This window comes from Lethenteron reissneri, chromosome 23 (assembly GCF_015708825.2).
Source record: "Lethenteron reissneri isolate LAM-NWPU_2019-01 chromosome 23, ASM1570882v1, whole genome shotgun sequence".
In the NCBI taxonomy this organism is placed as follows: Eukaryota; Metazoa; Chordata; class Hyperoartia; order Petromyzontiformes; family Petromyzontidae; genus Lethenteron; species Lethenteron reissneri.
In genome coordinates, this window is record NC_083801.1 from 15,599,767 (window position 1) to 15,626,443 (window position 26,677).

The 26,677-nt window shown below is 40.4% G+C and overlaps 2 protein-coding genes across 25 annotated transcripts in view; one reads left to right on the forward strand and one right to left on the reverse strand.

The window, feature by feature from the left end:
- Positions 1–1,733, reverse strand: part of MOCOS (molybdenum cofactor sulfurase) — a 58,314-nt gene extending 56,581 nt beyond the window's left edge. For 2 of the 5 annotated variants that reach the window (XM_061557436.1, XM_061557437.1), the window contains exons 1-2: positions 1,059–1,373; positions 78–250 (exon numbers count right to left, since the gene is read on the reverse strand). In XM_061557436.1, coding sequence (XP_061413420.1) covers positions 78–210 — 133 coding nt within the window. In that variant the 5' untranslated portion in view covers positions 211–250; positions 1,059–1,373. The other 3 variants (XM_061557433.1, XM_061557435.1, XM_061557434.1) reach the window with 3 other exon arrangements.
- A 295-nt stretch (positions 1,734–2,028) lies between these two features.
- The window catches only part of LOC133346089 (poly(rC)-binding protein 3-like), a 94,529-nt gene continuing 69,880 nt past the window's right edge, over positions 2,029–26,677 (forward strand). For 5 of the 20 annotated variants that reach the window (XM_061557453.1, XM_061557454.1, XM_061557458.1 and 2 more), the window contains exon 1: positions 2,457–3,296. In XM_061557453.1, coding sequence (XP_061413437.1) covers positions 3,174–3,296 — 123 coding nt within the window. In that variant the 5' untranslated portion in view covers positions 2,457–3,173. The other 15 variants (XM_061557440.1, XM_061557443.1, XM_061557446.1 and 12 more) reach the window with 8 other exon arrangements.

Below are 26,677 nucleotides of genomic sequence, written 5' to 3' on the forward strand. Positions count from 1 at the left end.
AAAAAAAAAACAATCCCCCTGGGTAAATGCATGGGAATACAATGCAGTTACCCTATAACCACTGGCAGAATAAGTACCTTTGAGTCTCTTAAAATCCTTCTCCACTATTGCTTCTATTTGGCCATCATAGCCATACCACCCTTTGGCACTGTCCAGAAACTTGGATAGGTCCAAGAATTCTCCAGCAGGGCTTTGCACGCCACTGTCCATTCCTGAAACGCCCTCAGGCCTGCTGCAGGAGGAGTGTGACCTGTCAATGAGTAATTTTGGAGTAGTCATTAACATCGCGGTTGTCACATCACAACACAGCACCAACGTACCCATCAGATGTCCAATCCATTCGTTTCATACTCCAAATGTATTCGCCGTCACTTATTTAATCATGTGTCTCTTCGAAGAGGATGCTTTAAAAAACGTGGTAGCTTCAGAGCACTTCGAAATAGTTTCAAATGTTCTGCACTTGTGAGTGTTAGCCACGTGTATAGTTTGCGTTAAAGAGGCAACCCAAAGGGCAAATAGCTCTTGCCGACACGCGGCTGTTAGACGCGAGTTCAAAGTCACGTTAATGAGACTTTAACATCACAGGCAGGAGACGCTCATATCGTCCTGCAGGTAACGTTAAAGAGTGCCGTAGAAACGCTCAAGTGATATCACTGGAGTGCTCGTCACTATGCCTTTAACGTATTGTTTTGTCATTAACAAAGCCTCGGTCTTTGAGCTGGGAAGCCCTTGATAAACGCGGCATACAGGAATAGCCTAGCCGAAGTGATTTCCACAGTGGTTCACGGTTCGATTCCAGCGGCCGCCCTGATCATTCACGCGGTTAGAATGAACCCACGACGCACTGCTTAACGCTTGGCAGAACCCTCGTGGGAAAAAAAAAGACTCGGTGAGAATTTCCTGCAGTAAACTCACGTTATGCTTCCAAATACCGATCATGCGGGCGATATCGTCACAGGATATTCGGGCTCCACAACTGTATTTTCCAGCAAATGTACCCCTTTCAATGATATAATGACAATACGGCTTTGACGAATACCGTACCCCCCATAGATTACCGGGCAAGCTGGAGCTGACGTGGAATCGGTCAGGCGCGCACTTTGGCTCAGCTACGGCACTCTGCAATGCACAAGTTGTGGGTCAGTTTCCACATCAACAATCAGCATCGCGTACACCCGGCGGCCTCCTGCTCCTGCTGCTGCTGCTACTCGCGTTGACACCACGCGTGGACATCTTCAGGAGAGAGAGAGACGCGATGCGATGAGGGTAAAACAAAACAAAAAACATTGAATGAGGCTGCTGCACGCAGCTTTCAGAGGTGACAAGCGACGGAGTGCGATGTGACCGACTTGTCACGCGTGCGGACCGCGAGTGCAAAGGTCAGAGGCAGGGGGGAGGAGGCGGGGAGTAGTGGGGGGGGTCAGTGGGGGGGGGGGGAGTGGTGGTGCAGCGGTTAGCGCGCTGCGCTACGAACCCGAAGACGCGAGTTCGATGCGCTGCTCACGGTCACCAACACCGGTGATGGCGATTATCTGAACCGGTTCCTCCTCCTCCTCAACCCCACCTAGGTCGACTCAGCCTAAAATGAGTCTCTGGTGCGGTGTAATAAAAAAAACATCGCCGCTGTTGTGGGGAGACAAAGGCGGCCGGGCGTGGTTTGTTGGCCACCACCACCTCGAACTAACTCGCTGTCAGCACTTGCCCCAATAGTCTGTGTGGGCTATAGGGGGGAGGGATCTTTGTCTTTGTTTTGTGGGGGGGGGAGGAGGAGGAGAGGAGGGGGGCGTAGACATCGAGAAGGGGGCGTGGCGCCATCGAGTGGACGGGGGACCCGTCGCCCGGGGCAACTGCGTAACAAACCAATGGGAGCGAAGGAACGACGCCCCTCCCATTTACTACGGCGCGCCACTTAGGGACAAAATTCAAAGAGGGGGAGGGGGGGGGCGGCGAGAGAAGTAAAAAAAAATCGCGTTTTCGCCATGTGTGGCTCGCTCCCCGTTGCACCCGCACGCACACCCGAGGCAACGCTGAGTAGCGGGCGGCGCGCATTCATTGCGAGTCGCGTGTTTGTTGTTGTTGGCAGGGCAGCGCTCGCGTTTTGGCTGGGCTTGGTGGTTGTGAGTTTTGTCCAGAAAACAAATCGGCCAGGCTATATTATATATAGAGAGTGGGGTGGTTTTTTTTTTTGCTCGTGAGAATTGCGCTCAGGGTCTAAACTAGACAGCACCTTCCCAACCCGCTGCTCCTCCTCCTCCTCCTGCTGCTCCTTGGCTCCCCGAGAAACCTTGTCCTTGCGCAGTCATCCCCAGCCAGAACCCACCACCACCCCCCTCTTCCTTTTTGTCTTCACTCCCCCGTGCATCAACCTCCTTCCTAAAACCTACCTTTAAAAAAACCCACAAAACCCCGTTTTTACCAAAAAAAAACCCCGAGGTGAGTGTGTATTTTCCCATCCATTATCTTCATTTTTGTTCTTGTAATTCCGTCGCTGCTCTGTGTTGCATTTAAAGCGCTGCTGCTGCTGCTGCGTGGTCGTGTATGGGCGATGCAATGTGTGGTGATGATGATGTGATGGATGTGCGTTCATTGGGAGCCGCGCACGCGGTGCAGCGCTTAACATTGGCATCGTGACATCTCGCAACGGGTGGAAGGGCACTTTTGTTGTACCCGTGAATATTCCCAGCGTTGTGTTTGCTCGGTGCTTATCGGTATATGCATTTGTCCGTACACGCTGGGTGTTGTTATCCTCTGCTCTAAAGTGTTCCCTCTTCAACCCCACCCCCTGTTTCATTTTGGAGTTTCGCAAAGTCGAAGCTTTTGCCGTTTTGCAAAACGCGCGACCTCCCTTGCTCGTTCATCACCCTCCTCCCCCATCCCTCCCCATTCACCCACGTGTGATGCTGCTGCTGCTCTGGTGGCGACGATGGTGCTGATAGTGATAGCGGTGAACCTTTCAAAAAGACCGTACGTGTAAAACTTCACGGCACCCACCACCGCCACCACCGCTGCCACAAACAGACAAGATAGACTGACGTGACAGGGTTGACGGACGGGAACAGCATCCAGGAGAAATATCAACAACAGCAGCAGCAGCAGCTACAGAAACGGCAGCAGCTACAACGTTGGAGTGGAGGTCGGGGTCGCCAGGGCCGGCCCTGTCTGGCCAGTGGCACATGGCCTGGCCCATGGCCCTAAGTAGACCTCACCACCACATGGGGCCCATGGCCAACCGGGCTCTGGAAGCAATGGCTTACGCTAATTCCTCCTACACGCTGCCAGCCTTGTTTAATATGCCGGTAATTGTCTGCCCTTTTTTTAATGTTATTCTTTTGGGTTTTTTTGCATTGCCATTTGCGTCCTTTTGTGGGCCACTTTGTTTGGTCCTTTCTTGGTTCTGTGGATTTTGTTACTCCAGTCTGTATTTCATTATTATAATTCTCAATATTGACAGCTCCCCCTTGCCCCCCCCCCCCATCCACGTTCATTATGATGCTTTCTTCATATTTACGGTAATTGGACATTTTTATTGTGTGCATGCTTGAGCGGGGGAGGGGATTTCTGTCACCTTTCCGTTTGCTACCCGTGGTGCTGAACGTGCATGCGTTTGCTGTGATTTGCATGTGAATTGCACTGTTAAGTCAATGGGGGCTGTGTGTCGCTTTTACTGTTTGCACTGTGATTCAGGGCCAGCTTGTGTGCCTGCATACAGTGTGCCGTGTGTATGTATATGTGTGCGTGGCATTTGTGTGTGGGTTGTTTTCTTTTTTACTACGGACGTAATAACTTCACAGCTCTACTCTGTAACGGAAGTATACCCGTGTGAACAGGTAAAGTGTGTAGTGGCGAGTGAGTAGTGTAATGTGGTCATTGTGAAACTGGGGGGAGGGGGGTGGCACCGTATTGCAATTCGTCTATATGTAATGTGCGCAAACTTCTGCTACCTGCAAAGTCTAGAAACAAAACTTTAACATGTTGTATTTACTTGCAAAACCACTATTCAATGACTAAAAAGATGTGTTTTAAGACAACGATTGTGCTTACCAAAGGTCTAAATATGAGAAAAGGCGATAAAAGATCTGAAAAATGATGGTCCATGAAATTCTACATTTCTATGAGATAATTAGGCGTTATGAGCAATGTGTTACGAGGCTGATTTGCTGAGAAGAATGCATCCATTGCTGAGTAAACGCGGTCTTGGGATGGTGTAAATCTATTTATGTTAACAGTGCATGCAGGCAAATGTTCGTTACCTAACTGCAGTACTCTGTTGTGAACAACACGTAACAAAATATTATACTGTGTGCAATAGTCCTGCACTTTACTAAACGACAGTATTGTCTGCTTTTGCTGAAACTTGGGGAACCACAAACGCAGTTGGAAAACAAGGGTCAATAATGTTACGTTGTGGGTCTGAGAGCCAGATTAAGACAACCTTAGTTTATATTTTTTTCAGAGTGAATGTATGAAACTTTCTTTTAGGTGATAATTGTTGGCAAATTTACGTCAACTTTGTATTTCTAGGGTATTAAAGAGATAAGCAAAATGCTGGATCTACTTCTGCACAGTATAATAAATGAATAGACGTGCAGGTTTGTGAAATGTCCTTGGGAATGTCAACGATTTAAGAGGTACATTTCAGACACTTTAAACGTGGGTAAGTACTGGTACTGTATAGCCATGAAGTGGCTTTTTACTTGGGCAGAGTGTGACAAGCAAATAGGTCTAATTCAGATTTTTTTTTTAAATATTTGCAAGGAAAAAGGCTCAAAATACTTTGTGATATATTCAGTACTGGGTCTAACACCACTTACATTCCACAAGTAAGCCATATATTCTAAAACTAGATCATTACCTTCAAAATATGACCCACCAAGGATTATGGGGTTTTTAAAAAGGCGAGATTACCTATTTTTATAAACTGGCCTCTTGTGACCCTTTGAAAAAATACGATTTCACAAAAAAAATGTCTATCTTGAATTGACTATCTTGTTACAAAATACGATGAGTGTAATCAGTTCACACTGACAGGGAAATATTTTAATGAGCTCTTAAGATGTTGGACGTAAAATAATTACTCTGACGCAGAGGTGGCGTAGTTGATTCGTGACAGCACCATGAAGAAAATTGAGTTGCAAATATGAATTGGCTGCATCGTTTTCATAATTTTACATCCATGCCATATGTTTCTGTGAAATACATATTTCGAGGATGATAAAGTGCATTTTCCCGTTGTGTTCTGACAAAGGCTTTTTTTTTATATTGGTTCCACAAGCCAGAAAGGTTATTCATGTTTTCCTTAAGAAATTAGACCATTCAAACTGTGAAGGAATATTAAATGAAAGCTTCGCCATTCCAAAGTGACAACTGTTTTTCTTTAGTCGCCATAATTATAAAAATGTAATTAATATTGTCTGGGCTTGAACATCATACAGCAGCATTAAGCACATTTTCATGGCTTAATGGAACTTGGCGTGTTAAATCGGTGTTAAGGGTCAAAGGCAATCTGAGCTCATTTTATATTCCTTTCCCACCTAAAATGCTAATGAACTGGTAACGAAATTGTTATTCAGCAACTTAATAAGTCCTATGTACATATTATTTTTGTTGGAATCTAGGCTATACGGACGACAAATTTTGAGCACATTAGCTGTGTAATATTTTACATTGGTGTTTCCTTTTACAGTATATGATGTTGATGGTTTAACATGCACTGCAAAGCACCACTTTATTATCTGCTTTTCCAAGGCAATGGTTCGACTGCAATCCCAACGGTTGCAATCCCAGAGGAAATGAAATAGATTCCCTGGGTTTGAGTTAAACCTCAAAACATACAAATGTAATATGTTTTTTGGCTTTTACAAAAAAACCACATCACAGGCACGTGCAAGATGAATCTGCCAGGATGCATTGCTCTTCCCTTCATTTATCACTTTGTATATTCCTTTTGCCCCAGGTTAAACAAAGGTCAAACATATCTCAGACTTTGTCCTTTAAGCATCGTTTAGCTTAGGATAGGTAAGTAAACCCACACCATTGTACAATGGTTGGTCCATTGACTTTAGGTAACATTGGCAAGGTTCCCATTTACTGCCAGCGGCCACACGCTTACCTTGTACAGTGCTTTATAATGGAACATTTCCCTAAGAGCTTTTCATTAAAAAGTCATGAAGGGCATGACAGGTATTAGCGTGCATACTGCATTAATGCACATTGAAGATGTGATAACCGTGATAAGGTTATAATAACTGTGCTCTTTATTCAACTCTTCATACTGTGAATAATTACAATTCATGAATACACATGTAGAAGGAAGAAGCGTCAAGTATCAGGCATGGCTCTACATTTGGCATAACGTTGACGAGTGTAAGAACTGTAACTAATGGAATGAGGTGGATGGCCTGAAAAATCATACTTTTGCGTTAAACTCATGAAGTTAGTTTACGTATAATGTGTTTTTATATTTTCTTTAAAGTGCATATATCATGAATGCATGCATGCATTTAAAGAATGGCAGGCACAGACCAACTTCAGCAGCCAATTGCTTGAATTAAAATTGTACAAAAGCAGACTGTGTCTGAATATCACAGGGGCATCCAATATTTAGCATGCACATGTGTTTTTCATCTTATGAGTAGGGTACCTTATAACAGTTTTTTTTCGAAATAATTTGCACATGCATTTATCATCATGTAATGTATGCAGAGATTACCCAGTATCTGCAAATGTGGCAGACTTGACAATGTAATGTGCCTGCAGCAATTAGCATATGTGTGAAGAGAATTCTAGATGAAGTGGTGAATTAGATTGAAAATATGTGTGTGTTTTTGGTAAACAATTTGGGTATTTTATGCAATAAACGTAAAAAAACGCATGCAATTCAGAATCGATTATATACTGTATTATAATGTGGAATATTAAGGTTTGGCAGTACTATGGAAGAATGAGAGGTCTTAAGGATATGTTCATGTTATTGAACATCCCCTTTGTCAATCCATGCCTGGATGATGGCCTCCTCAGCCTGCGATTGCCATGGGGGTTATATTGCCACCGATCACCACACTGATCGGTGCTTGTTGGTGATGGTGATGAGCATAGATATGGGAGCATAGAAGTATAGTATAACACATTTTGCTGATAACCTTTAGGTAGCATTGCCTCGTAGCTGCATATGACAACCTTGTGTGCATGGTGGTCATCCATTCCAACCAAGCTCTATCCAGGCTCATACCTGCTTAGCTTCAAAGATCTGATGGTCATTTGGTCATACTCTTAACTCTATACTTTGTCTTTTTCACCCGGTGGCATCGGTTTATTTATGGTGGCAGAGAGGGGGGGGTCCTGTACACCCGAACGGTGACTCCAGCTCACACGCAGTCCCTTACTAACAGCTCTTAGTGATGCCACTGAAATCAGTCATTGGAGCTTGTTTTGGAGCGGTTGTAGGTGTGGTCGGGTACCTTGCTTTAGGTCATGAATCCAGACATTGAATCACATAAAGAGCACCCTATGAAATGTATTTAATTGTGTGCTTTTTTAATATAAATAACTGAATTAATGCTAAATGTTATCCTTGTTCAGACCCTGTTTAGCAAAGGCAGTGTAACACGAGTGCTCTTTCCATCCTTCCGAGAGATCGTTGTATCCACAGCCTTGCACTCGTGTCGACGTTATTAAAAGATCTGAAAACAGTTTTGTTTAAGGGCATCACATTGTGTAGCAGTGAGCAAGACTGTGTAGGCGTATGTTTACTTAAACCTTGTCCTTGTTTTGCTCACCCTCTGTTTTCATGCACTTGTGAGCAATATTAAATCAAAGTGAATGCTCGATCTCATTAGTAGCCATGATATATTCACTGCTGGATAAGGCCTCTTCAACCTGTCGCCATAGCTCAGTCTTGTGATGAAACAGCCCATTCAGGGCTCCTGCATATGACCAGATTTCAGCACCCCTTTTCCACGGTGGATGTATCCTGGCGTTCGTTCCCTCCTCTTTATATGCCACTGCATCGTTAGTTTCGATCACTCACCATTTTTCTCGCATAAGCCCACTCGCTTTACAGTCAATTTGATGTCTCGAGCCTGCATTTGTTCTCTATCCACGTGTTGCCCATTTTATCTCCCAGCTGAAGTGCCAGCATGCATTTCCCTCCCCTTGCTTCGCTTCCATTTACTTTGCGAACGTCCACACTTCTGATAGCAACTAGTATGTACTGTGGTAACGTTTTCCTTTAGAGGCACAACATTGAGAATTGTTATTCCAACAGTGCTCTTGTTTTTTCTCCTTATTTAATCATTTTGTCTTTGATTTTCCATCAATAATTGCCTTTGGGATATACGGTACTATCTTGTTTTGCAGCATTGTCTCTCGAAGTATTTTTGTTTAAAAAGTGAACTTATCGCACATTCTTTTGATTTGCCGTGCTTATTTATTTTGAGCCCACCTTCACAGCCTTCTTTATAATGTTCTTCATTCATATCCTGTAGATAGATCACTGCCATTGGATTGTCATCAGCAATACTGATTGTCATCATGACGAGAGGGCCAATGCTTTCCCCTGTTATGTTCACGCGTGTATTTCTCCAATTTTTCAGACGACGTAAGTTGAATAGCCTTGTTGAAATAGTTTCTTCTTGATTGTACACGATGTGTACGGACTACAATGTTTTTGGTCACCAGAGTCCGTGTGTTGTATGTAGTAGTGATTAATGCATTACATTTCCTATACAGTATACATTTGCTGGTATACTTGGATTTTTTTTTCATATTAGGGTGTTTTCTTACTAGAGACAGCATTTAATAATGGATGCTATAGTCAGCTTTATATATATTTCATTTGTGTTGCCACATTTGTTGAGGAAATTGTAGCTTCTTTTGGAAATTTTTGTTATTTTGAATCTGGTGACCTGACACCTTTCAATTTACAGATCGTTTTTCAACATTTATCCTTAGATTTAAAATTCTTATGATGTAGCTCCATTCATCCCACTACTTACCATATTGATTTAAAATCAGCATTTCCTCTTTAATTATATATATGGTCAAATATATATAATCTTGAGCAAAAACACCAGCTCTCAATGGGCACACATTTGGTCCTCTGTGCAAACAAGCAAACAGGATGTCTTCTATGAATGAATTCTAGGCTTTATTAATAATACTATATTATTGTAGATGACCAGGGCCCTGCTTCTTAGAATGTATGTATTTACAAATATTGTTATGATGCTTCGAATAAACAACAGATGTTTTAGATAAGGAGGTATTTTGTAAGAATAGCTTCTAAAATGGTTGAAGTAATTTCGAACTAGAATAATGTTTTGTTTTGTAGATTTGTAAAAATTGTGTTTTAAAGTACTGTATGTGTGAATTGGTTAGGAAATGAAATAATGCATCTTCATGTTGTCAACCCCCTAAGACTATTTACAGCAGCCACTATTTACATAACCTTAAATTTTCTCCAATTTGTTCATATTTTAATTTGTAACGTGTTTCAGAAAAAACAGAGACAGTAAACGGGTTAAAAGTAAAAATTAAATAATAGCTTCAGAAAAGTGCAGTGCAAAGGTTTGAAGTTATAGTTAGTGGACTTCTGTTTTTTTCTATGAGCATTAATGGAATTGAAAATGGTAAGCACAATGTGAAAAAGTAAATCGATTCCTGCGTGTGATTTTGCACACATTCAAAAACTTGTTTTTAAAACGCCCTCGTTTTGTGTACCCAATACACATCTTTAAAAAATTATCAACACATGTGGCCTTGGGGATATATTCCTTTGTTGGCGATGGAGACATTGTTAACACATTGGTAAAATAAAGGCAATAATACAAATTTTCGCCCAACATTTCCCCACACACGCTGCTACAGAGAAAATGTTTATTCATGCCAGTCCAACCCATACTGTTATTTATTCTCGGAATTGGAATTCAGCCAAATTAAGTGAAACACCAAATTTAACTTGATGTTTTATGTGCATTCATGGGTGACGCGGGCTGACATAATCGAACTAAACTTGAGAGACGACCCCAGTTTAATCATGCATGGCTGTCCATCATCAACAATCTCAGCAGTGCCAAGTTCGAACCTCGAGCCACCTGGCCACATCTTTCGTGATGTGCACTAAAAAAAATTAACTTCGTTGTAATTTTTACTTTGTGGTTGCAAACCTTATTTGTCCTGATAATCACGAAGCGTAAGTCGCCTGAATGTCAGTATTATGTAATAGCCATATGGAGCACAATACTACAAGTGAATTATATATTTATAGGCAGCTTATGATTACACTGTACTCTTTAAACGTCTGTAAATATTTTACCTGAATTCTGTATTGTTATTTGCCAATGTGAGTGTTTATTCACTAAATTAATCATTTTAGTATGAAATGCAACATTACATGCTTGTAATTCATATAGGTAAGTAGTTCATGTTTAGTTCACTTCATGTATATTTTTCAAATGTTAATAACAATTTAGTAATGTACGGTCCTTTTGTTAATGCATTGCTGCATAAAGTCCCTTTACATGACATGGAGTGCAGATAACCCATGAACATTAGGAGTAACTTGCCACGTGACTCTTATCTGTGCACAAATTGTGAGTATTAGGAAGTAGCTTCTAAACGCATTGAGTAAAATCGTGGCTAATCGAAAATAATAGGAAGAACTAGGGCCCTAAACCTGACACCGCTAATAGGACTAATAGGGCGACAGATAAGAGTTCTGTATACTGAATGTTGAATAGGTAAATGGTTTAATACACACAAAACGAAATGCGCCCTAATATCTCAGCGGAAACAAAAAAAAAAGTCACCATGGTGTTGAGTCTTTCTCCCTTACCAAGAAAGGTGTATACATAATTTATATATTGACCTAAAGCTTTCATGACTGCAGGAATTCATACTCTTGGGTCTTTCGGTAAAGTCACGTAGATAGAAATGTTTTAAAAAATTACGACGTTTCGATCGCAACCAAGCAATTGTCTTCAGGTGATAAAAATACAGCAGGCGGACTGGTGAGGCAGGAATAAATATAGTGAGAGAGCTACTGCAGCCAGAGGTTATATAGGTTTGAGATGGGTACAACCCAAGGGTAAGTGGGTGGGGCTAGAGATGGAATTTGCAAGTAAATGTAAGATCGCAGAGCCAGATCTACCTCGGCCCTTGTATTGCTAGAGGTGAGCATGTCAATCTGTTAATGTAACCCCACGACTGCGGTGCTGAAGAAGCCATTGTATTGCTCCAGATTAGAGATTAGCATGTCAATGTTAGACGGCTCCCACAGCAGCGGCTATGTGAATGAAATACATTCAGCCGATTAAACAACGAGCGCCACCGCCACATCGAGGAAAAGGGAGCAGCAGCTGTGTTAGTGAGACATTTAGCCTGTTAATGTAAAGGCATTTAACAAGGTAATGTAACTCAGAGAGTCAGAAATAACTGCTAACATCGGCAGGTAGGATGGAAGCATGACAGCCAGTTATGACTTTAGATTTGAAGCTTTCGTGACTGCAAGTATTCATATTCTTAGGTTTTTTCGGTAAAGTCACGTAGGTACCGAAAAAAACCTAAGAATATAGTTATGACTTTATCTGGTTAATAATGTCCTTCCAATGATTGCTCAGTTTGTACCCATCTCGGTTGAAATGGTGTCTGTTTATATATCTGGATGGCTTCATGAACAAATCTTTGTTGATAGCCAGTGGGTTTGCATAGTACCTTCGTCTTGGAGAAATCTATTTAATGTGTGCCTCTTCTCCCCCCTCCTTGGCGTCAACTTACAACCCTCACTACAAAGGCAGAACCCTCGCGTCACGCGATCTCCGTAACGCTGTTGAGACATAGAAGTAAAAAGGACGTCATGATGAACAAGGGATTATAATCTTCAAATGAAATAAGTTTGTGTCACTGCGCCTTTACAAATTGCACACGCATGGATGCAATGAATATTACGTCGTGGTCTGCTTTTCGCTTGCAAGTTTTACTGCAATACACCCGTCCTTTGACGGGCAATAGGCTAGTATGTTAATAGTAGAGGATCAAAAAGAGCTAATACAACTTGCACAGTATACTTATACACCTAATAAAATATATATTGTTGGAGAGTAGCTTGTAAATACAATCCTAGAGTTTCAGTTAATGGTTTTGCATAGATGTGGAATAGTAATTAACACTGATATACATGAATTGTATGCAATATTTTTGTGCACATGTTTAGTTTTTTCCAAATAGCCAGATGAATGACAGTTATGAGCTGAATGAAATTTACAACAACAACAAAAGTTATTTAAATACAGGAAAAAGCTGTTGTGTGCTTGCCTCGAAGCCTTTGAAGGCTACAAAATAAATTTTAATATTCAAATGTGTGTGAATGCATACTGGTCAATCCATACGGATTACCCTGCATTCTTGTACAGGTAAATTGAGTTTTCTGGTCCATACGGCATACAGCCATTTCAATACGGGCAAAAAACGTGTTTTGTCTATTGTTTGTGTTTCTCCCTTGTAATGGGACTTTGTAGGATGAACGTTGAGATTTATAAGGGCACGGGGTAACCAATAAGGTTTGAATTGGTCTGTAATGTAGGCACTGATAAGGGATTGACAGGTTATGTGAATGGGATCATTAAAACCCTATGTAACTTTATACGGGCCATTTCATAAAACATTCAAGAGTGTGAATGTATGAAGTTTGAAATGTATGTTATTAATTCCTGAAACAATTTAAATATCGTACATCGAATTATGAAATTGCATGTCCGTGGACACGTATGCTTGTTAAATCCTTTATATTAAGTTCACTTGCTTGCTTGCACGCTTACGACCGTGCAAATCTTTTGGTTGTTTTTTAACCCACTTCCCGTGATCCAATCGAGCTGACATTTTGCACACAGACTCGTTGTGCGTGACAATTTATTTTCGTGAAACAAATTTTCCAAAATTTTCCACTTTTTAGGAAAAAAAAAATTTCATATTTAATTTAAAATACCAATGTGATAAAAATGAAACTCTTACTCAAGAAAAACAGAAATGAATAATAAAATAAAACCGATGCCACGCATATAAAGGATTTATAGTGAAAAACTTTGTTTTTACGGTTTAATTTTTTTTAAATGACATTTTGTATGTTGACATTTTGGTTAAAAAAAACTCATTAAACTTCTTTTCATCGCTAATGTAAATTTTTTTCCCCCCGACATCCGATTTTGACATGCAGTGCCTGTCAGGTTTTTTGTTATGCAGACCCACACCGATGGTGGCCACAGACGTGCAGTGGGACTGTCAGGATGTGGGTTGGTGGTACTGGCCACATTATGCCGCGTGCAACAGTGGAGACGCTGCCTGCTCGCTAGACACAAGAATTGATGTGTCAGCCGCACAGAAGTGTCAGATATAAATTGGTTCGGGATGACTTCTCTTAAGGTTTAGAGGAAGTATGGAAACCAAACAAACAAATCTGCTTGAATTGTTTTACTATTTGTAGCCTTTTGGGTTATAGTCCTCGTCTGAACATGCATCCTAATATAAGTAATACTGTATATATCCCAGTATCTAAGATACATTTTAATGTTGTTATAAATACATGAAGACACAATGTACATCACTAATCATACGGTTGCATAAACTTGCATGCATATGTACTTGCATGATCGCATTGGTCTCGACAAACATTCTACAGATTTTCACGGTGACACTTAAAGCCTCACACAGTCACACACGATTTACATTTTAGTAAAGTTAGTCCTCCAAGGCATATACAGCAATGGCTTTGAGCAAAGAGTTGCATGAAGAAAATGGGCACACTGTGTGAGGAAGGTGACCTTTCGAGGCCTGAAAAGGATTCCTGATTCTCGTATTAGAAAAAAGAAAGTACGCTCTGAATAAATGTTTCGTAGTAAATTTCACAGGGAGAATTGCCAGTATATACATTAATCTAAATAATTTAGTAAGTTCAGTCTTGCTTATGTGTTTTTTCTTCAATATTTTGATTAGTAAAATTATTACACCATAGAGCTCGATGTATCTCTGACCATCATCACCTAGCCAGTGAACTGAAACACGTGCACCAAGCTTTCAAGATGAATGGATATTTGGACCACACAATCCGTAAAGCTATCACCCCAACCGTTGGGAAAGAGCCATCTGAGGACCCAATCAAAACCATCACCTTGCCATACATAGTAGAGGTCACCAAAAATATTTTAAGCTGTGTCTGCGGCAGTAGTTACATTGGGGAAACTAGACGACGTCTCGGACCGTGTTCATGAGCATAAGGCAGATTTTAAACACGGTAGGACCAACACTTCGGCCGTGGCTGATCATTGTTTTAATGCGGTTGGCTCACGAAATTGATTTCTCTACGACGAAGGTACTTTGTAAGCCCACTGGCTATCAGCAAAGATTAATTCATGAAGCCTCCTATATATACAGACAATTTCAACCGAGAGGATGGGTACAAACTCGGTAATCATTGGAAGGACGTCACCAACCAGTTTAAGTCATAACTGGCTGTGATGTTCCCATCCTGCCACCTTCCGATGTTAGTTTTTTTTTCTTTTCCCCGTGGCTTCGGCTCTCCGATTTTAGATGAACAGATTACATTTCTCACGCCAACATAGCCACCTCCGCGTGCCGACCTCGACGTGGCAGCGGCTCTGTGATCTTACATTAACATAATCATCTCTCAAATTAACATAGCCACCTCAGCACGCTCGCCGTGGAGGCCGCTCTCCGATTTTACCTTAACATGCTCACTTCTCACATTAACATCACGAGCTCCGCCTACTTCGTTTATGACCATTGGGCTACACCCATTTGAAACCTTTAAAAACAGCCTTCCTTCAGCAGCTTTCTCCCCTCTTTTTTTCCTCCTGATGACAATCGCTTGTGTTGTGATGAAAACGTCGTAGTTTTTTGTTTATTTAATTTTGTATTAATTTGAACCTATCTATGTGACTTTACCGAAAGACCCAAAGAATATATTTATTTAATATGTATTCTAAGTGCTCATTTTAACAACAAAACTCGTGTGACAACTGCATTATATATATTATTGATATAATCATTGTTAAGAACAATTGTCGATGATACAGATATTCTCTGATTGCTTAAACTGTAATAGAAACAAGGTAGAGACCAACGGTGACCGAAACAGCAGCCAGTTTAAAATACATTTTGTGGTGTGCATTCATTTCCCAAAAAATATATTCTAGATATAACGTTTGCCAGATGTGGTTACTTTAGGGTAAGCCAAAATAGATGGTGTAACGCAAGTGTGAGTGAAAATGAAAACCCACATCTACTCCGGTGGGGCTTCAGTCAAACGAAGATCATTGCCTGTTGGCGGAACGGCTAAAACAGTGAGCACCAGGCCCTGTTGAGACAATGGGGTTTTCTGAGTGAATATGGTGAACAATACAATAACATGTAAACATGACATAACACAATTTAGATTTTAACAGCACCTAAATTGAATTTCTCCTTAAGATGCTGTTTATTAGTGGCCGTAACAATGATTTCACTGCAGGTTGCCTCAGGAGAAAATGTTTAATATTTACGTATAACATACACGTCTAGTTATAATCTTGATTTGGAGCTTTCGTGACTGCAGGAATTACTTTTTGGTTCTTTCGGTAAAGTCACGTAGAAAGAAAATAAATTAAATAATAGAATACGACGTTTCGATTGCAACACAAGCAATCGTCATCAGGTACGAATGCTTGTGTTGCAATCGAATTTTATTTTCTTTCTGCGTGACTTTACCAAAAGAACCAAAATGTAATGTATCATTCAGTATATGGGTTTTACTTTACATGCATGACATAGTGCATGTAAGAATGTGTTCACAATTTTACTTAAAACATATGCAAATTATATGCACATGTTATATTTGGGTTAATTGAACGAACAAAACTTAAAAAATGAGATGTAAATAAATAAAATACGAACCAGATATAAAAATGTAGTAATTGGATCGAATTGCCACCCATATCTGGACAATGAATCAAATTGTGGGATGAGTGTTACCTACCCTCTTAATAGCATATAAAACAACATAGTATGTTTATGTGCTGTGTATGCATCTATTAATAAAACATGAATATGTAACTAAGAATTTTGCACGGGAAAGTAGACAAGGTTGCTTGTGTGATAGAAATGTATACTTGTAAAAAGGAATGGCTTGTGTAGGTGATGTGAGATTTCAGAGTGTGCCAGTTTTAATATATTTTCCTCTATGTGATGTTTGGAGTTCCTTGTAGAGTTTGTGTTGGGTGTGGTGATTTTCATTAATGGTTCTGTTGTGCCCTTGGCAGGGCTTTTGCCGAAGTATCACAGTTAGAGGGGCTTGTGTAATTTCTACCAAATTATAGTATGGAGTTTAACACGTAGCCTTGCACGACCAATATTATCCATAATAAAGGTTTTTGGGTTAGATCGCGTGAATATATAAAAGTGTCGTTAAATATGTCACTACGGACACACCGAATTAGTAAGCTTTGTCACGAAACAAATAGTAAATGTTGTGGGTTTACTCTCCATCACATCGGTGTGCTGTACTTTTAACGAACTGGCATGTTTTGTTCACGTGACAAACCTTACTAATTGGCTGTCGGGTGGTGATCTGTTTAACGACACATTTATATTTATGTGATCTAGCCCAAAAACCTGTATTATTGTTAAATTATGGACTTGGCCATCCATGTAGGTTGTGCAGACTGGGTAATATAGCACATTCTCCCAATGGTAATGTTGGCAAAATAATAAAGAAAACAATCTGCTATATAGTGCATTACTTTGGCAAATGTTGCTTTCTTGATTTTTGTCGTGGTTATAATAACATTTTCATTCATCGCAGTTACGGTATTTGTAATCGTGAAAGATTATCAAGCATGTGAACGTGGAAGTAGTAGCCTTGCCTCAAATAAAACAACATTTCTGGTATCGTGTCCCGAAGGTAAAAACTTTTCAGGTTGCTTGAAATTATTTTAGTTCGAATACAGATGTTTACGTCAAATCCCTTTCATCGATAGACTGTGCTGTGCCTTGATTGCGTTTTAATATCATAATTAAACAGACTTTCTCTCGCTACGACCGTCGTTACTCTTCCCATGAACTTCACCCATTGATTTCCTCCACCCATTGATTTCCTCCACTCATCTTTTGAGGGCTTGTTCTACCATATCGACTGGTGGCATCTCATCCACGCTGTCTTCAACCTCCGCACTGCAGGTGAAAGCACATCTATTTCTGCTTCTTCCCTCGCACTGCTCCTCCCCATTGGATATATTTCCAAAGCTCGTCCAACTTTGCTCGGTTCAAGGCACGGTTCCGATAGTGCTGTTTGTCGCTGGCCGTTTGACATTTTGGGCCTTTGAGTCTGTGCTCAGCAACTGTGTTTAAATGAGTACAACAATACAAACAGGTTGAACGTGTACGGTTGTTATGCTTTGCTATATTAGATCCAGGCAATGTTTGATCACAAAGTGTACAGGAGTATACAGACAGCTCCTGGTTTGCGTAAGACCCGACTTTCAGAAATCCGACCTTACGGAAATGGTCCCCTAAATCATGTTTTAAAAAATTCAGTAAACCGAATTTTTGGCGTTAGTTACGTAAGCACAAGTAGGCGCTGCACAGTAAAGTTTAATAACGTGGAGAGAGCTTCACTATGATTTAAGTTCATCGAATTCATCTTTGATTTTGGGGGGGGAAATTGTTCAGTTTCCAACATACGGAAAATTCGGGTTGCGGATCGTTCTCGGGAACCTAACCCTTCCGTAACCCGGGACTGTATGTTTGACAGCATACAGTGTCAAAAACTACAAACATCTTTTACTTCTTCAGATGCCGAGCGCAAATATCTTGAATTGTGGCAGTTGCTTTGAAAACGGCAGCTGGGTCCTACTGTCAATTACGTAAAATTGTATTTTAAAGTCGTTTAGCCTAAGTGCCTTCCCTTCATTAGCTAATTCAAGCATAAACCACATACGACCCATTTAATTATTATCATAGGTGAGTAAGAAGTCTTTTCCGTGCACCATGATTGATCAAAAAGACACGGAGCCTTGCTCCCAGTGCCCACTGAGACTGTGAACAAAGCACACTGCTAATTCTCATTTCTGCACGTTTGCTATATTTGGGAATGTTTTCCATGTCGGTGCACTAATTGTGGCTTTAGAGAAACCGGGCCTGCCCTTTTATTTCAACGTGGAAAGGAAGAATATCATTGAGCGTGGAAAGGAGGACCAATGCATCAGCATCAATAAATGCCCCTGCAGTAATTAATGTAGTATTCTTAGGTTTTTTCGGTAAAGTCACGTAGGTAAAAAATTTAAATTAATAAAAGTTAAATAATTTTTTACCTACGTGACTTTACCGAAAAAACCTAAGAATATGAGTGCTTGCAGTCACGAAAGCTTAAAATCTAGAATTAATGTAGTATTTGACCAAATATACCTGGACACTTCCAAAGTAATTGCATACAGGTGTAATGTATAAAGCTCTCAGTTGCTTCTAGATTTGGATTCGTGATTATAAATATCAGTTAATGTGTAAACTAATGTATTATTTGCACATGCAATGTGTCTGCTGAGAGCTTCACAAACATCCCACATATATGTGCAATAGTACAGGTTCGATGTGTTGGGCTAAATTAATAAATATTTGCGGTTTATATAAAACATACATTTGTTGACTGCATCTCAAAACAGATTGGTTATCCTGTGCTGTAAGTGGCAGGTAAATTAACAGCTTAATATCTCAAGAAATGTGCTTATTAGCTTACAAGTAAGCATTAGCTTGTAATACATTATGCCAGATGTATTGAAAGCAAAAATGACGTTTGGATATCGATTGTAGTTTGGTTGTGCAGTTGATTTATAGTCTTTTCACAGATTTATTTATGATGGTATTTACACATTCTCTAATTTGAATTAAGCACTCGTGCATCAAGACAATGAAAGGCATTAACAACCGACTGATGTGTCTGCAAAGCGAAAGCTTTAAACGCTAGACTGGCATTTCTGCACGGTAATAAAGGTCAAGGTTATCTATTTTTTTGGGTCTCTGCACTTCCATATCTCTGATGGCCTCCTGTTTGTGTCTGTCATTCAATAAAGTGCCCTGCAAGCAGCGGGACTCTGCACTTCAAAGGGGGCCTCACTTCAATTTGACATTTTGGTTTGACTTGCAACTTTGATGTGCCACTTAGCATTACGGCGTGCAATTCGGTTGAGGCTGCATTTGGGATATGTCACTCTCGAGGTGTTTCAGCAAGCCCCCACAGCAAACGTGGCTAGGCAGTCTGGGTGTAATTTAGATTGGAAACTAGCCAGACTTATTTCCACACTTTAAAGACGAGAATATAGCAGCTCATCAGACTCAAAAGATACTCGCTATGCTAGACAGTGGACTAAACGATCCGTTACTTTTGTACATGGTCAGTAATGCGCGACTACTGTGAATTCATTGCTTCAACAGAAACACTCCATGGAAGGTTAATTAATTCGCAGTAGTGCATGATGATTGCGGGAATGAAATTGATGAATCACAATACATGAACACTTTGGAGGCATGCATGATGAGCTGAAAGAAACACTGCCTTGATTGCTTATGCCAAAATACAGGAATGCACGTGACGGCTTTGCTTCTGTCAACATAGGGACTGCAATTCATTATAATAAATATTTGACACATAGTTATAGCCCTTTGTTTATTTGTAGGGGAGATGTTTAGGCCAACATGACAGTGTTAATACAGAGTCTTTTTCAACACGGCTTAAAAAAACATACAAATGTTACTGGTATTGACCAAACATCCCAATTACTCATAATAAGCCAAGAACGTGTGTGTGTGTGTCCTGTGCGTGACGTCACTCCACATGCCGCACCCCTCCCCAATAATCATGAGAGGGTGACGTCACTCCCCATGCCGCACCCCTCCCCAATAACCATGAGCGGGTGACGTCACTCCACATGCCGCACCCCTCCCCAATAACCATGAGAGGGTGACGTCACTCCACATGCCGCACCCCTCCCCAATAACCATGAGGGTGACGTCACTCCACATGCCGCACCCCTCCCCAATAACCATGAGAGGGTGACGTCACTCCCCATGCCGCACCCCTCCCCAATAATCATGAGCGGGTGACGTCACTCCACATGCCGCACCCCTCCCCAATAACCATGAGAGGGTGACGTCACTCCACATGCCGCACCCCTCCCCAATAACCATGAGGGTGACGTCACTCCACATGCCGCACCCCTCCCCAATAACCATGAGAGGGTGACGTCACTCCCCATGCCGCACCCCTCCCCAATAATCATGAGCGGGTGACGTCACTCCACATGCCGCACCCCTCCCCAATAACCATGAGAGGGTCACGTCACTCCACATGCTGCACCCCTCCCCAATAACCATTAGCAGGTGACATCACTCCGCATGGGGCAAACCCCTCTCATTAATAATCATGAGCTGAACAATTTCTCTATTTAATATTTCTTGATTTACTGCAATATACACCCGTCCTTGGACGTGCACACAAGCTAGTGTTGATACATTACAATACTGTTCCTGCAGATTACACAATTGGAACGACACATAGCAACATCACCCCCTACTGCGAAAACTTGGTAGAACCCTTCTGAAGTAGAGTCGAGAAAACAGCGTGAGAAGGTTTCCAACGTGCCTGGATGTCGAACATCATTTGTTTTTACTTGGATACAGCAGCCACGCGATGAGAATTTGTTGTTATTGTGAGTGGTTGAGCTATACTCGCAGTACAAATTAATCTACCATTGAGACATTCGGAGTGCACCCCATTCGTAGCAGGTTCTTTTGGTCGACCCTGCAAGGAGAACATATTTTCTTTTTAACCTTGGCCATGTTCCTTCTCACAAACCTCGTGCTTAGAAATATTGTTGTGGAACAGCAGTGCGGAGTGCCCCGAAGGGATTTTGTCAGGAGGTCCGCTCGGTGGTGGGTGGGTTTCTTGTGTCACCGTTAACAAGTCTGCAAGTTCCATCCTTGGTAATACGGTAGCAGTGATGTAATCTGACCTTATTCATTATTCACAACTGCCGGTGAGACGCTATCAATTCCAAGCGTAGGGGGGTGGGTGATGCATGAGCAAGGTGGGACAGAGGTATTTAAACTGCTCCCGTTTTGTGAATGAATCGTTGAAAACAAATGGCTTTAGAATTTTCGACACCCCCCTTTGTACATTTACTTCATTGAGGACTCCGTTCGCACGATGCCTGCCGTGTCTTTTATCCGCTTTGCACGAGTGGTAGTGTGCGAGAAATGTGGAGTGAGTAGGGGGTCAAGCAGGACATTTTTTTCGTGAAGTCATAACAGCCCAGCATATGTATGGAAATACATATTTCATTTTTAAATGTTCAACGAAAAATTGCATCATAACACCCAGCATATGTATGGAAATACATATTTCATTTTTAAATGTTCAACGAAGAATTGCATCATAACACCCAGCATATGTATGGAAATACATATTTCATTTTTAAATGTTCAACGAAGAATTGCATCATAACACCCAGCATATGTATGGAAATACATAGTTCATTTTTAAATGTTCAAGGAAGAATTGCATCATAACAGCCCAGCATATGTATGGAAATACATATTTCATTTTTAAATGTTCAACGAAGAATTGCATCATAACAGCTCAGCATATGTATGGAAATACATATTTCATTTTTAAATGTTCAACGAAGAATTGCAGTAACGTATGTGTATATCATTGACAGCATGTCATGTTGTTGAGAGAATTGGTAGGTATAAACAAAGCAGCAGCGTGCGCATATGTGGCATGCATACAAATGAAAAACATTGGTGCTTCAAAGAAGGCGGATGATTAAGCTTTTTCGTGATCAGTGAGGGTTAATCATAACGTTGTTCATAATAAAGTAAATTTTAATAATCAACTAATAACTAAACTCTTTGATTCTAGATTTGAAGCTTTCGTGATTGCAAGGATTCATATTCTTAGGTTTTTTCGCTAAAGTCACGTAGGTAAAAAATTTAAATTAATAAAAGTAAAATAAAACAAAATAAAAAATCACGACGTTTCGGAAGCAACACAAGCCTCCGTCTTCAGGTGGAACCGTCACAGCCACGATACAGCTACCGAAAAAACCTAAGAATATAAACTCTTTGAATTAGCCAATGGAGGGAATCAAGTTTTGGTGGAACAACACGAGTGGCATGCATTGTGAACTGTGAAAGGTCGCAATGACTCGAACCAGCAGTGGATGGATAATGGCTAATGAAGAATTCTAAATATAAGTGTTTAAAAAAGCTCAAATTATTGTAAAACAAGCTTTCTAATGTATGTGCAAACGTGTATTAATTTACATGTACAACTTTTGTTGAATTATAGTGATGCAATACTGTACATTTATTAAGGTTTACTGATGCAAAGTTCCAAGGCAGAGCATATAAACTGTATACCTTAAATGAAAAACTGGGCTCTACTGGGGTAAGCAATTTTTGTCCTAATTAAATTTTTGTCTATTCTTGCTTTCATGAAACTTCCTTGAGGGATTGGTTGATAATGAGATTTTAGTGCTTTTCAAGTCACCTTGAGTGCAAATTACATTTCTACACCAAGAATATCAAGCACCGCAGTTTACCTAACAATCTCCCTGGGGGTTTCTGGAGAAGGAATATTTAAATCAACCTCGGCTCAGATACTCGTCAATAGGGGCTATCCGCCAAACCCTGCTTGCCAATTAGAGTCAAAACGATGCAAAGTCACAATAGCATCGAGCACAATGGGAAATGCGGTCGTGTACTCTACTGTGGTCTCATTCTTCATACAAAAAAAACTGGTGCCATCTTGCGCTTTGATTCACTTTTGAGGCACCACATATGTACGTGACTTTTATCGTACGCGTATAAACACAGTTACGTGTTGTACAACAGCAGCACGAAAAAAGAGTTTTATTTTAAATGCATGGTGGATACTTTACTCTTCTCATTTTTTTACGTGCAGTTCGTAGAAAAAGCAATATTCGCGCTTTATAGGCAGGCAGAGCCACTTTAATGTGATGTAGCCTCCGGATATGATAGTTTTAAACACATAAGTGTGCTGTATTAGCACCCACGGGGGTTGTGTGTTGGAATATTAATCGTTTGAGTGCAACTTGGTGTGAATTTTAATGATGCCTACCAAGGTCATGTAAAAGTGAGGTCTGTTAGAGGTTAGTAGGTTGTTGAACAAAAATAGGTCATGAGAATATGCTGATGGTTCCTGCAAACGTTTACAAAATATTTCTGTGAAATTATTACAATATAATTATAACTACAGTAATAATATTTTATGTACAATGTATAAAGGAGCAAACTCTATTTTATATTTTGTGTGAAACTAAGTGTAGTATGGTATAGTGCTTTAGAAAGTAATTGGGCTTGGGCAGGCTACTTCTCTAAAAGGGATGATGATGGTGGCAAGTGGTCAAGGATGGTGGCAAGTGGTCAAGGATAATGACAGAGGGGTGACACGTCCGATAGCACTTCAACCGTCGAGATGGAGCAATGAATTTGGCTCATGCAGCAGCTAGGTGGATCATTACAGCACAGGATCGTGTGAGATGGCAGTGGTTTGGGGAGGCTGTCATTCGGCAGTGGATAAATATATAGCTGTTGGTATAGCACTTTATAATTTGCATTGGCATGGAAAAAAATAACAGGGTGAATCGTGTTTTTACCCCCAAATTGCATAGTTTGCAAATAATTCAGATGGAGGTCTCATTGATTGTGTGACTAAACACTGGACCAAAAGTGACTAAACTTTTTTCTCGTTATGAAGGCTATTGCTTTGACAAATGAGTGTTAATTGTTAGGCTGATGTGCTAAATTCCAAACAGGATTTCAGTGGGTCTCGAAAGTTGGTGTGATACAGTGAAATAGTCACTAATAATGAAACAAATTCTCCATGTAAATTTAGCACGGGTCAAAGGCTTTTCATAGATCAAAGAAAACAGCCACTGGGAGCAGCACATGATCATTAATGGTTTCCTGTGAGTGGCACCATGTGGCCAGAAGCTCTCCGCCAGTGATTGCCGTGGAAGCAGCGAGCTGCTCCCGATTGGTTTGTATAGCTCGATAACTTTCGGTCAAAGGTGTTGCTAAAGCCAAACAGCACATTTTAGTTTCACTGAATTTCTGTAATCCTTACAGTTTCGGAACACAATTCACAGAATAACATATTTTTACTGGCATGTATTGGACAGAAAATGTAATTTGGATAAAATAATTGCTGGAAAATGTCAATTGGGAGCAGTACAAACCAAAGCCAGAAAATAGGTTCTCACATTTAATAGAGCGCATGGACAATCAGTGGCTATGTGCCGTCTTGCCTGTTGCAAACAAGGCAACTTCGGCAAATGCTGATGAACGGTGTTTTTCTCCCATGCATTATGGGCTGATAACCTCTACAATGTGTGCTCCTGCTGTACGACACAGATTACAGTTGTTTTTTTTAAATGGCAAAGGTCAAATAATTTTGCCTAACATGGCTGCTCAATCTTCGAGAAAAAAAACAATTGTTAGGTGAAACAAAGTTGAAACCGAATGCATTCCAAACAATGTATTACAAGCCTCAATGCTGTTTGTGTAAGGCACCGATTAGGTACAAATTAATTTCATAATAAAAAAAAATCTGCTGTTAGCTGCCAAGCAGAAATAGTTAAGTTGTCATTTACTGGTAGAATTACTGCATTGAGCATTAGCAGCTGAAAACTAATTGTATTTATTTAAAGGCAGGGTTTAAATAATGGAAATAACCAACCTTAATTGTATTTATACCATGCTAAAAATCTACTCTGTACAATTTAGTCAGACAATCGATCTATTATTCAGATGTATTAAGGAATCCCTAAGGGTCAATGTGTGCAAATCATTCAATTAGAAAAAGGTTAATCCGTCTTGAAAATGCAAATTCGAAACTGTAGGATGTATACCACATTAGACAAATGTAGTCGACACTTGGCCTTTACAATTAAGGAATAACAAACAAAACTGTAATTGTACACAGAAACAATGATTTTATACCTCAGGTGATTGTGTATTGGTCTCAGAACAGATACATACATCATGATGCTATAATTACTATGTACACATTAAATACAAGTGATAGCTTATTGTGGTGATAGAAATGTTACTTTTAACTACAGACTACATACACCCTTATATTGTTTAAAAATAAATGTACTGTATATGAAATACCATTATACCTCTCTTTTGTAAATTTATCTTTTTTATCTGAATAAGTGGGAATGTATGCAGTCATCCAAGATTTCACGTACAATTGTTGATAAAATGTACATAGAAATCTCAAATTATATATTAAGATGTGATCAGCTGCACTGAGTTGTCAGTTTAAGAGTCGGGCAAGGAGCGACGCTCTCACCAAGGACATTCACAGTGACATTGCAATGTCTTCCAAAAATTGGGTTGGAGAAATAAAGGCAAGAACTTAAATGGTATTAACCATCGAAGATTTTCTGATGCCATAGTCGTAAACAAACAAGGCTGCAAAATATCCGCTCAAACTAAATAGTATGTAGAACCGACAAAAGTTGGAGGGACACTACTGGAGAACACAGCATAATCTTCATAACAGGCAAGATGTTGATGTATAACACGTGGTAGGCTTTCGTGAACAATATAATCCATAATAGAGGTTTTTGTCACGTAAACAGACCATGCCAATTATTCACTAGTACAGCACACCGGTGTGTTGGAGAGCCAAGCCACAACATTTACAATCTGAGTACGACGTTTCACCAGTAATTACAACCAGCTTCATCAGGCGACAGCCATATTTGTGGAGAAGTCCACCTGTTTCGTTCCTTATATAAGAGGCGTAGATGCGTTGACGACGCTTCTGCGCTCTTGCACAATGTGGGTGGGGGGGGGGGGTATTACTGAGTCAACGTATATTATGCATTCTACAAGCCCTTTGAACTTGTCCTTTCTGTCTATTGTGTTTATTAAAATAGCCCTACCAACGGTAATCCCTATTAAAGTACGCTGCCCTTTGTCGGCATGCATTTAAATATTGTATTATTTGGACTCGGATGAAGTTCACACTCATCTAACAAATGTGCGAGGCAGCCAACCTCACTGCTGATTGGGCATTCATAACTTAGTTCTGACACTCCACCCTGCATCTTCGTGGGAGTGAAGTTATCTTATTTGCCCATGTAAGATATTTAAAAATACGATAGCCCTTTTCACAAGACAAGCTGAGGTGGTGATTCAGGAGCATTGCCACCTTCAGATTATAGTCCGATATGTACCCTGAAACCTGCCACCTCGACAGGCAAATTACAATTGCCATTCAGTCTATGTGCCACTCAATGTATGTGCCACTTAGTAAGCCGGACGGATTTTCAGAAGTGACTAGAGAAAGAAAAAAATTACCGATACAATATGCAAACCCATTAAAATTGTGCTTACCTGTACAATATATGCTTTTACTGGCAATGTACCCATTTTAAGATAAGCAGCATACAGTCTTTTCACTGTATTTTATACCGAGTACTATAATTCTCAACGTTTGTTTAACGTCACTGTATTTATCCATTTCATATTTACCCATATAAATGTTTTTTTCCAAAATGACCCCAAGTCTTACTTTACCCTACATTTTTTCATCTGAAGA